Source organism: Coregonus lavaretus (genome assembly GCF_964263955.1).
Source record: "Coregonus lavaretus genome assembly, chromosome: 36".
Classification (NCBI taxonomy): domain Eukaryota; kingdom Metazoa; phylum Chordata; class Actinopteri; order Salmoniformes; family Salmonidae; genus Coregonus; species Coregonus lavaretus.
Genome location: NC_140023.1, coordinates 21,135,976 through 21,148,409, shown reverse-complemented (window position 1 = coordinate 21,148,409; position 12,434 = coordinate 21,135,976). Strand labels below are relative to the sequence as shown.

The following is a 12,434-nucleotide window of genomic DNA, read 5'->3' as shown; positions in this document are numbered from 1 at the left end:
ATATGTGGGGCTTTGCACCAACACTTCTCACTGTCAGCTGTGAAACATCCTCTTATATTTCTACAACACCTAATAATGACTACAACCATGTACACTCAGTCTAATATCACCACGTATCCTAGCCACCTGCCCGCCCGCACACACACACATACAGTACACGTGGAACGCAAGCAGCTCTGAGCTCATATGAGGCAAGCAGCTCTGAGCTCATATGACAAGGCCTGTATTAGAACATACTTGTCTGTCTGCCTGGCAATGTGCTTTTAGCTAATATCCTCATATTCCCATTGTGGCATAATCTGCCTTCCTGACCCAATTTAACACCAGACCTTTCAGTAAGAATAGAGCCCCCTCCGCTAGTCCTTTTCTCCTCCCCTATTTTTCCCCAGAGTGAAAAGCCCTTTCCTGAGCCGTTAAAGACGAATGATCAGTGCTCTAGAAAGTTGGGGGCCATGTCAGGAGAAAGGAGAGGAGGATGGAAAAAAGTCCCCAAGACAGTGAGGACAAAAAACCTCCTGCATTCAGAAAGAGAGAGGGAGATGGGGAGGGAGATGGAGAGGGGGAGGGAGAGAGAAGGCGGGGAGGGTGACAGGCGAGAGGGAGCGAAAGCAGAGAGTGAAAGAGAATGAGTGAGTGAGTGAGTGTGTGTGAGTGTGAGCGAGCCAGCTGAAAGACAATTCGGATGAGAGAAAAAGTGTAAATGAGAGAGAAGTGTGTGAGGACATGAGAGAATGAGAGAACTAAAGCCTCACTAGAGACTAAGAAGGTGGGGTGGTCAGAGTGACCAGTAGGAGTGTCTTCCCCAGTGGCTCAGCGGCCGGCAGCAGGTGTGGCATCATTGACTGAGGGGGTCAATGGGGCTACGGCCCAGGCCAACCCTGGACCTGAGAGGCCACGACGCCATGTCTGAGGGGGGCGGTTTGTGACCACTGGTGCCAGGCGCTGTCCTCACACCCTGTCACACCATGTCATCTACCCCTGGCATGGTGGACCCAGCTGCCAGCCGCTCCGGCCAGTAACACAATGGCTGCAGCTCTTGTTGATGAGGAGGCTGTTGTTGATGAGGAGGACCAACAGAAGCCACTGCTTGTTCTTCATTTGCAGAGCGTTTTTAATTGTGGAACGGCGTCCTGATCAAAGCGACATCGCTCGCGTTACGCCCTCGTTGCTGAACTCTCTCTTTCTCTCTGTGTCTCCATCTCTCTGTCTCTCTTTTCATTAGCATGGCAAGCAAACAGAGGAAAAAAGGAGAGGAGAAAACAGGCTCTTTTGTCCCAAGGGGAATAGTCTCCCTCTATCCAGACGGGTTATCTCTCATAATGGGGCCTCATTGTGATGAATTACCAAGATCATGAAGGTTTATCTTCATATCGGACACATCTTTGTCTGAGGCTATGTGGATAAAACGAAACATATAATCCAGTGACAAGGTGACGCCGTATCATGATGACCTCACATATAAGTTAGTTCATTTATTGTGTTCATCTACACTATCTTTGGCATACTGCTGGCCTCATTGTCAGAGATATGTTTTTTTTCTATTGAAACAACAAGATTGTCCTAAAATAAGATGATCATTGTATCACAACGTTGTGTGTATGACAGATATTTGGTATAATCTGATTAAGTAGGGTGCTCCTGCTGTTGTATTTGGGGCGTAGTAGGCAGCAGAGTGTGTGTGTGTGTGTGTGTGTGTGTGTATATGTGTGTGCTCGCTCACATGAATATGTGTGTGTGTGTGTGTGTGTGTGTGTGTGTGTGTGTGTGTGTGTGACGGCAGCCAAGGAGGGTCACAGTCCCTGGTGTCCAGGTTCCCTCAGAACAGAGGCCCAATCAGTGCTAGCCCACTGGCTAATGGATGGATGGCCCCCAAAATTAATTAGCCTGACTAATGTAGTGTACACTTAATTACACTGCCTCTGTTTTGATTAATGGCAGGGCCCACCTTAGCACACATGCTAATCAAAGGCTGGGGCAGAAAGGGAAAAGGCAGTGAAAATGATTTACCCAGAAACAGGTTCACGAACCAAGACAATAGGCATCAACAACACTAAATGACTCTTTCCAGCCTATTTGAAGAGTAATGTTTCACATTAAGGCATAAATACATTATTACAGACATGGAAGAACACATGTAAGCTCATACACACCCATGTATGTCCATACACGCACATACGCACAGACTCACACAAACATCCACACAGTAGAGGCCTTCACGATCCAAAAAGTTGGACCTGTTCCGAAATGGACCTGGGGCTTTCCCATCCGGACCAGATATGCATACATTTATTTTTACAATATAGAGACCCGTTCTGAATGGACCTTAGGACAACTAGACCCGTTCCGAATAGACCTGGTTGGATCCAGACCCGGTCCGATCAGAGTCAGGGAAGCAGCAGAAAAGTCAATATTTAAGCTACTTTATTAACCGGAGCTGATAAAGTGTGAGGGAGAGGAGGTAGAGCGAGGTGACACTCTAGCAGGGGCCATGCTGTGTGTGTACGCTACTGTGAGTGTGAGCGAGTGACACAGGGAACAAGTAGGAGGGAGGGAGAGATGAGAGACCGGAACCAACCAAGCCAACTCGCGCTATAGTAGACTAATAGCTTCCATAGCTAGGTTATTTATTATTCAATATGATTACGTAGTACCTGTACCTGTCTTGACTGCATCAAATCGAGAGTAGCTAGTTAAGCTAGCTAGCTAGGCTAATTGAGGCTGCATGCGCTTTCTCGTCCTACACAGTTACAAATAACAACAACTCCATTCAGAATATAAAGTAGCAGCCTAGCTGTTGGCTCTCGGTCGTTGTAGCCTATCCTTCTCCTTTAACTTTTAATTCCATCATTTACATTTGAATTCCATCTTCCATTGATTAGATATCTCCTAACTTTTGCTCCACACGAAGGCTCTATGACTGTAGACTATTGCCGCTTTGATGACTTATGATTGGCCAACAACAACAAGCTACACGCGCCACTCTGGTGAAAAGCAAAATGATACAATCTCACTCTCTCTCTCGCCCTCTCTACTGCAGCAGTCGCGTTCGGATCTATATGGGTCCTTCCGGACAAGTCAGTTAAAATTACACATACCCGAGACAATCATATCAGATCCGACCCAGACCCGTGACATTATTTAAAATTCTGGATCCGGATCCACTCGGGTCCTGGATCGGGTCTCGGGTATTCGGGTACAGGTGGATCCGTGAAGACCTCTACAACTCAGGCCAGTGTTTAGAATATGGCTTCAAAAACAGTATCACACATACAATCACACACACCCCCGTCACACTTTTCCGTTGGCATGCTGTAAAGCACTTCGACAAAGCGTGAAAAATGAAATATGTATTACCCTGCTTGTCGTTAATTAGCATTTTACAGCATTCATTTGGAGTGCGTCCTAGTCAACAGCTCCACCTTTAATTTCATGCTGCTCAAGTGGAGAAAGGCCCGGGACAAAGGCAGGAAGATTGATGCCTGGGCCATCCCCTGCCATCCACCTGCTCTTCCCACTAACCACAGAAAGGAGGCACTACCGAACACATCCACACGTCCTCCAACTTGGATCTCCCTCGGATCTCCCTCACACAGGGAGCGGTGGCGTGCTGTGGTGAGAGGCCGCTAGCCTAATGAAATCTGCCCATGTAGCAGCCAGATAAACTCCAATTAAAACAGGCACAAGCTATGTCACGGGGACAGTAGATCAAGTCAGCAATTAACCTCCCCGCTGGCCTCCATCAATCCTTAAATTGGAGGGACCGGCCAGGAGCGCACAATTTCTGCAGATATTAAATTTACATTCTATTAAGTTTAATTAGGAGACATTTTAAATATACTGAGAGTCCAGGCACGGAGCCCTGGGGCTGTCACTGTGCCTCAGTGATTCACTGCCACTGGTCCCCGGGGGTCCGGGATGTCCCATCATGCACCTCTTATTCAGTCTCGTCTCGGCCTGGGCCGTCCCAGCGCACACTCAGCAGCACACAGGTGGTTACTCAGCTCCTAATGCCTTCTCTCACACATACTGTACACACTCAGGACAGTATCTACTTCAAATAGCAGTAATATAGGAACATATAGACACTGGCCTCTTTGGAACCATGAAAAACCAGTGCACCACTAAGAATGCAGAGGTTAGATTACAAGCTGTAAACCGAGTGACGGGCATACAATTGGAAAACGGGCATCATAAAAGCAAGCGCACCCATTCCAATCAACAAATCTACGGAACGCACTGGTTCCCTCCTGCACTGTCCCAATTCCCCATCCACCCACCGAGTGCTTGGGCAGCCTCATTCCTCCACTTGCACTTCTCTCTGGCTGGGCCCACCTCTCCTTGCACCTCTCCCGTCCTGATGATACAGTCAGAGCAGGAGAAAGGGACCAGGGACTGGGCGATGACACTGGGAAGACCACCTCCAGGGAGCTCAACCCCAGCATTAGTCTCCACTTGGCTGTGTCCTTTGTCCCCCGGTGAAAGGCCCAGTGAATGAGGGTCAATTGAAGCCAATTCCCTCTGTCGGACACAATTAATGGGGAGCCCAGTTGGGAGGGGGGCTGGCCACAGCCTCTGGTTACTGATCCTGCAGCACAAGCATGCCAGGAATCCGCCACCTATGTCCAACCCTGGGACAATGGGGCATAGGACATAGGGCCTAGAGAGTAGACCACCACACACACACAGACCCACAGGGCATGATGGGTTAAGGGGAGGGGCTGGTGGCTATTCTCTGCAGTGGGTGTCCATAATGACAATCAGACAGAGAGAAGCAGTGTAGCTGTAGTGTACAAGCAACTAGAGAAATACATGTATTAAATGCTCCTTGTTTTTGCCCACATATTATATGGCACAGTTCTTCCCTTTCCGCATTAAAGAAGTAGAGAGGTAATTGTGCCTAATGTGTGTTACAGAGCGAGAGAAACAGAGAGAGTAGCCCTTCATCTGAATCAATCTCCAGATAAGCAGGCCCAATCGATCCACCAGGTCCAATCTACAGTAAAGCATCGTTCCAATGTGCACTAATTGTCCAGCTGACATTAATTGTCATTAAAGGGTTGACATATCTCCTGGCTGGGAGTTAGAGAGCCACATGAAGGCTACACTCATCTGTTTACTGGTGACATCACAGCGTCCCTCCACAACCACATACAGTGCAGGTCACCATTAAATCAGACCGGCGAGCTCCGCGCTGGACGGGTTTATATGAGTAGAATGCTGCCTCTTTAATGAGCCGAGCCCCTTGGATGATGTCATCAGCCTTTGGAGTTGTCCCGTTAAAGGGTGAGTATGAGGACCTCTTAGGAAGGAGTAAAGGGAAGGAGAGGGGTGTGTGTGTGTACTGTATGTGTGTAAGCATAGAGAATGGTGGTAGAAGGGGCTTCATGGCCCACAGATCTGACTTCCTGAGGTACTCTCTGGCACCACCCCTTCACGCAGGGAAAATCAATCAGGAACATTGTATGTGTGTGTGGTGGGGATATTGAAGGTGCATGAGAAAGGAGTTGGGCGGAGGGGAGTAGGCAGAGACGGACACAAACCGGTGCTAGCCTTACACATCCCTGGAAAAGGGGTCATGACCCCTAGTACACTTAAACAGCATTTCAGTGGCAGAGACACAGAGAGGGTGACTACTTACCTACCACAGAGCAAAGGGGGGAGGAGGAAGGAGGGGGGGTCTGATCTAGATTAGTCACGGGGGATAAATATGGTGACGTACTGGGATGATATTCTTTCTGATGGTTATATTTCTATGATCACCCAGTTTGGGTTAGAAACATTGTCCTATTAAACACTTTGGTAGCATTATACCAGGATTTACTTTTTGTTCTACATTATTACTCTCTAATCTAGCATAATTGGGATTTTCTATAGTCACAATAACATAATGTCTCAGGGGTAGCTGTAATGTGAAACTAATGTCCAATATATGATATGTTTGTAAATAATGATCACAGTCATAATAACCACATCATATTCCTCAATCGAGGTAAACTAGATGTTGGGGCAAGTGTCTTTGATTCAAAATGGTCTCAATGTTCTCTGATAATTCTTAGGCTGTGGCTGCTGTGCACTTGGGACCTTGGCTTACTGTATTGAGCGATTCCTCACGAAAACAGGACAGAAAAGTACCATGATTTGGTGGATTTTACTAAATTGAATGCATAGAATGGTCCTGTGGAGGCATATACACTGAGTATACAAAACATTAAGAACACCTGCTCTTTCCATGACAGACTGACCAGGTGAATGCTACGATCCCTTATTGATGTCACTTGTTAAATCCACTTCAATCAATTGAGACATGGATTGTGTATGTGTGGCATTCATATAGTGAATCGGCAAGACAAAATATTTAAGTGCCTTTTGAACGGGGTATGATAGTAGGTGCCAGGCGCACCGGTTTGTTTCAAGAACAGCAACGCTGCTGGGTTTTTCAGGCTCAACAGTTTCACATGTGTATCAAAAATGGTCCACCACCCAAAAGACATCCAGCCAACATGTGGGAAGCATTGGAGTCAACATGGGCCAGCATCCCTTTAGAACGCTTTCGACACCTTGTAGAGTCCATGTCCTGATGATTTGAGTCTGTTCTGAGGGTAAATCACTATTAGGAAGGTTTTCCTAATGCTTGGTATACTCAGTGTATGTTACATTAGTATGTTAAAGCATAATTGATAAATAATTGATGAAAGTTGGCATATTTATGAAAGTTTTGCCTTACCCAGGACTCCTTTAAGACTCCATAATGTCTAATCTGTAGGTGCTACAAAATATTAAGTTTTACCACTTGCTCTGTAATATGAGTAGTATTTTGATTTCAAATATTGTTTTTACATTAATTTATGAATATAGAAAAAACACACATTTTGATTTGGCTAATTTTCAATATATTGTTTAACATAATATACTCTATGCGGATATCAAAGTTCCAGAGTGGCATCTCTGAAAGCATTACCAATAGAGTGAATGTGAAAATGGATTCAAAATGGTGATGTTGGTAATTTGCAGGATGTGCAATGATACAGGAGGGCTGTGATTTGTTACATTGCCTTCTATACCAATTTTTCTGTATAAAATGGGCCATCACTTTAAAACTAGCAGAGATACCACCCTGGAACTTTGATATGCATGTAGAGTATATTATGTTAAACAATATATACAAAAAATTGCCACATCTAAATCTGTGATTTTTCATTATTCCTGTTTATATTAATCAATATTCATAAATTAGTGCAGTGTTAATTTCGTCAACAAAAATTGTGACTAAAATATTAGTCAAACACCAATTTTTCTGTGGCAAATTGACGAGACTATAACTGAGTAAATAGACAGAAAAAACTAAAACTAAAATTATTTTTCATTTCAGTTTACTAAAATGAGACAAGACAAAATTATCTCTGTGACTGAAATCTGACTACTAAGTGGACTGGACAAGAGTTTTTGGAGATGTTGAGAGCTTTTCAGTGATAAACACAATTAATATTAGCAGCACAGATGCACAGCGTAGTTCAGTTCAGTTCAGCAGTGGGAAGGATGCATCACACCCGGCAAACACAGCCTACATACATTATGCTGATGAGCTGCGGGACAGCAAGTGATGAGCTGGTGAGCTACGGGGGAGCAACCGATGAGCGTGGGCAGGCAGGCTCCGTTCCGGCTCCGCCTCCGATTATACACATCGCGCAGGCGACTCTGTCGTTTCACATTAGCTAACCAGTCACCACCAGCCTTCTAGTTAGCTACCCTTTATCTGGTTAAAAAACACAAGCTGCTTTGTGAAAATAAAAACAATAGCAGCATTGACTTTAATAGTAAAACAACAGTCTAGCTATGTTTTTCTCTCCCTTGAGTAGGCTATAGAAAAGTAGGCTGTCTTTGAAATGTAGTCTTGCTCAACCCTCCCACTTTTCCCACTGCATTTCATATACAGGTTCTGTAACCAACATGGCCAAGTCTCCCTCTTTTCCTCAGAGAAAACGGCTTGATTCTAGTTCAAAATACATTATCCATAATACCGCCGCTACGTTTTCTTCTTTCTATCATGCATTGGCGGGCCACGTTTTACATTCATAAAGCATATCGCGGGCCGTTCTAAAACTAGACTACTTGCGGACTGGACTGTTAACCATTTGTTTAGGCTACACCTTGTTCAGTATTGTTACCTCATTAGCTAGCTATAGCTAACAACCTGGGGCGCGTTCAGCAGGATGCAACGTTTTGGAACATTAAGTTAGCCTATTTCTATGTAGAACAAACATGCCTGTTTGACATGTTGAATAAGGAATAACGTTGGCTCTATTCATGGTATTTCTATCTGCAACATTCAAGAATGTTTTTTAACTGAACGTGGCCCTGGTAACATTACCAGTAGCTTATATGCAAACATTTTGTGGCACAGAAAGAAGAAAAAGGGATAGCAAACAATTTATTGACTAAATCCCTCTCACCACTACACTACATCTGACTGGGTAAATCACTTTTTTTATTTATGTGGACCCAGTGACTCAGACTTGAGCACTTGGACCAGGACTCAAGCACTGGGACTCGGACTTCAGCCACAGGGACTGGTGACTCGACTCGTGACTCGACCATTGATGATTTGGACTCGAGCACAGGGGACTTGGGACTCGATTCGGACTCGAGGTTTAGTACCTCAACTACATTACTGGGAGAAACAGTCATTAGCTCCCGTTTAAAGTCATTAGCCCCCGTTCTACTTTTGGACATCTATGTGGCTGAGGCGTCTGTGGAACGTTGATAACAATGGCAATGACGTGACCGAGTGATGGAGCTGCAACCCGTACTAATTTGCCAATACTTTGCAGCAGCATCTGGTTATTGTGCTTCTCTCTCTCTATCATTATTCAAATGACAAAAATGTGATTGAGACACATAAAATTACTAAGACTAGACTAAATATAAAAAAGAGTGCCAAAATTAACACATTTTATTTATTTATTATTGAAATCAAAATGCAACTCATATTACAGAGCAGGCAGAAAAGCTTCATTTGACACCAATTTATGCTTTGTAGCACTTACAGATGAAACATTATGGAGTCTTAAAGGAGGCCTTGGTAAGGCCAAAATGTTATAAATATGCCAACTTTGATTATCAATTATGCTTTCAGATACAAATGTCAAATGTCAACAATCCTTCTTCCAAAAGGGCCATTCTATGACTGAAAATCTCCCAAATCATGTTCTTTTTTTTGTCCTGGTTTCGTGATGGGATCACTATTTTCTCCAAAGCAACTCATAATATTCTCACATGATCAGCAGATCTAATGTGCCCCAAATACGGCGGTGGAATTCAATGTATCACCAGAGGATTAGACAACGCAATCTATCAATACGATAGACACAGTAAAAAACGTCATATGGTTGCACACAACAACCCAGCAGCTGAACACAGCAGCTTGAAACAACATGCTCATTTAATGATCGCCTATGAGAAAAAGCACATGACCTCTGCGTTCAATTAAGTATTCTATTCAATTCCTCCCCTAGTGTTTAGATGATTAAACTACACTCCCCAATCAAAAGGCCCTTCTCACTTTACCTCACAGGATGAAGTATTTCCTGAACCATTTGAGCAAAAGCCCTCCATTCAACAACCGCCCACCCCCTCCTCCCCACTCCTCTTCCTCTTCCCTTTTGAGACAGAGGGTCTTCTCCCAAATTAACAATCCCCACAACTTGAACAGAGCCACTGACTTGAGGAGCCATTGTGTGGTTGGAGCAGGGTTCGCCCCACAAGTGGCTAGTCTCTATCTTATCATGGAGCTCCACTGTCTGTGTGGAACTTTATGACTTGTTATCCTACAGCCCCCCTATCTCCTGATGAGGGTTGCTGAATGACTACTCTATACTGACTCTAATGTGGCGTCATTTGCACCAAGAGAAAGGGAGGGAGAGAGGGAGGAAGAGAGAGAGAAAGAGAAGGGGGACGGCACCATAACATAACAATGCACTTGGAGGGTTGGTCGGCGAACACAGCTGGGCCAACCACAGTGGTGGGGTGATAATGAGTGATAACTGTGATGGGCTGGTGGCTGTTGTCCCCCACAAACCCTAGAAAACTGTGCCCACACACACACACACACACACACACACACACACCAGCAACACCTATCCATGTCAAGGTGCATTTGCCGAAACACATATAGTGTAGACACTGTAACTGATATGTTCACAACACATGAATCAATGTGCTTACCTCAATAACCTGCCTTGTATCCAATCTGAAGTTGAAATCCCCAAAGACAAAATATGGCACCTTCTCAAACCGCTGGTCAGTGATCCTGAAAAACATTACAACTATTTGTCATTAAAAGTGAATTGATCTTAGTGGAGTAGGCTGTTATACTGTTGATGTGACTCTCTGGTGGGCCTTAGTGTTAGGTTGCCTCAGAGCATTTTATTTATGAGGTGCACACCACCACCTGGTGGCACCAACACTTGCAAGAAGTTTGCACCCCTGTGGAGAACAATATTCAACATGACAAAAAAACAAAAACAGAATTGTAGCAGTTAACGTGAATAGATTTGTGTAGATCAGGGCCTTTCAAATGTTTTATTCAAATCAAATCACATTTTATTTGTCACATGCACCAAATACAACAGGTGTAGACCTTACTGTGAAATGCTTACTTTACAAGCCCTTAACCAACAATGCAGTTTAAGAAATAGAGTTAAGAAAATATTTACTAAATAAAATAAAGTCAAAAATAAAATAAAAAGTAACACAATAAAATAACAATACCGAGGCTATATACAGGGGGTACCGGTACCGAGTTAATGTGCGGGGGTATAACTGAATCAAATGTGCAAGTTTCAAATTACACTGAACAGAAATATAAACGCAACATGTAAAGTGCTGCTCCCATGTCTAATGAGCTGAAATAAAAGATCCCAGAAATGTTCCATACGCAGAAAAAGCTTATTTATCTCAAATGTTGTGCACAAATGTGTTTACATCCCTGTTAGTGAGAATTGTATCCTTTGTCAAGATAATCCATCTACCTGACAGGTTTGGCATATCAAGAAGCTGATTAAACGGCATGATCATTACACATTTGCACCTTGTGCTGGGGACAATAAAAGGCCACTCTAAAATGTGCAGTTTTGTCACACAACACATTTACATTTACGTCATTTAGCAGACGCTCTTATCCAGAGCGACTTACAGTTAGTGAATACATATTTTTTTATACTGGCCCCCCGTGGGAATCGAACCCACAACCCTGGCGTTGCAAACGCCATGCTCTATTAACTGAGCTACATCCCTGCCGGCCATTCCCTCCCCTACCCTGGACGACGCTGGGCCAATTGTGCGCCGCCCATGAGTCTCCCGGTCGCGGCCGGCTGCGACAGAGCCTGGATTCGAACCAGGATCTCTAGTGGCACAGTTAGCACTGCGATGCAGTGCCTTAGACCACTGCGCCACTCAGGAGTTAACAACACAATGCCACATATGTCTCAAGTTTTGAGGGAGTGTGCAATTGGCATGCTGACTTCAGGAATATCCACCAGAGCTGAATGTTCATTTCTCTACCATAAGCCGCCTCCAACATCGTTTTAGAGAATTTGTCAGTACGTCGAACCGGCCTCACAACCGCAGACCACGTGTAACCATGCCAGCCCAAGACCTCCACATCCAGCTTCTTCACCTGCGGGATCGTCAGGGTGGGGTACAGAGGAGTATTTCTGTCTGTAATAAAGCTAATTCTGATTGGCAGGGCCTGGCTCCCAAGTTGGTGGGCCTATGCCCTCCCAGGCCCACCCATGGCTGCGACCCTGCCCAGTCACGTAAAATCCATAGATTAGGGCCTAATGAATTTATTTCAATTGACTGATTTCCTTATATGAACTGTAACTCAGCAAAATCTTTGAAATTGTTGCATGTTGCATTTATATTTCTGTTCAGTATATGTTCTAGTTTGTGATTGAGTTGATTTGAACATGCTGTTCCAAATAGTGTATGAGTAGATTTGATTGAGTGTGCTTGCAGGGACGTCATCCACCCATTATTTTAGAGGGGGTACAAAGTTCGTGAGGATGGAGGGGGGGTGGTCAGCAGAGGGGCCAGGAAGTTGGAACATTTTCTGAAAAAGCTTTTTCCTGCAATCTAGAGCCATAATCATTATTCCTAATTCTATGTAAATATATATGTATATTTTTCTGCATAGTTTATCTAATCATACCTCATTACCTGATCAATTTTCATTTTAATGAGGGTGTCATTCTAACTGTTGTAAACAATTATTTATATATACACACTAGATGACAGATAGGGGGCACTGTGTTGAAGCCACCGTGCCTGCATCTTGGCACTGCCCCAACATTGTAAAACATATTTGGAAGCTATATAAATGCATTTATTAATGTCTACATTAGTTTTGCTAGATTTATGCTATTACAAACACCTTA

At 44.2% G+C, this 12,434-nt stretch overlaps 1 protein-coding gene across 1 annotated transcript in view; it reads right to left on the bottom strand.

Moving 5' to 3' along the window:
* Positions 1-12,434, bottom strand: part of LOC311110598 (inositol polyphosphate-5-phosphatase A-like) — a 273,383-nt gene that overhangs the window by 68,353 nt on the left and 192,596 nt on the right. The window contains exon 9 of the mRNA XM_084153117.1: positions 10,222-10,306. Coding sequence (XP_084009243.1) covers positions 10,222-10,306 — 85 coding nt within the window. The remainder of the gene's footprint in view (positions 1-10,221; positions 10,307-12,434) is intronic.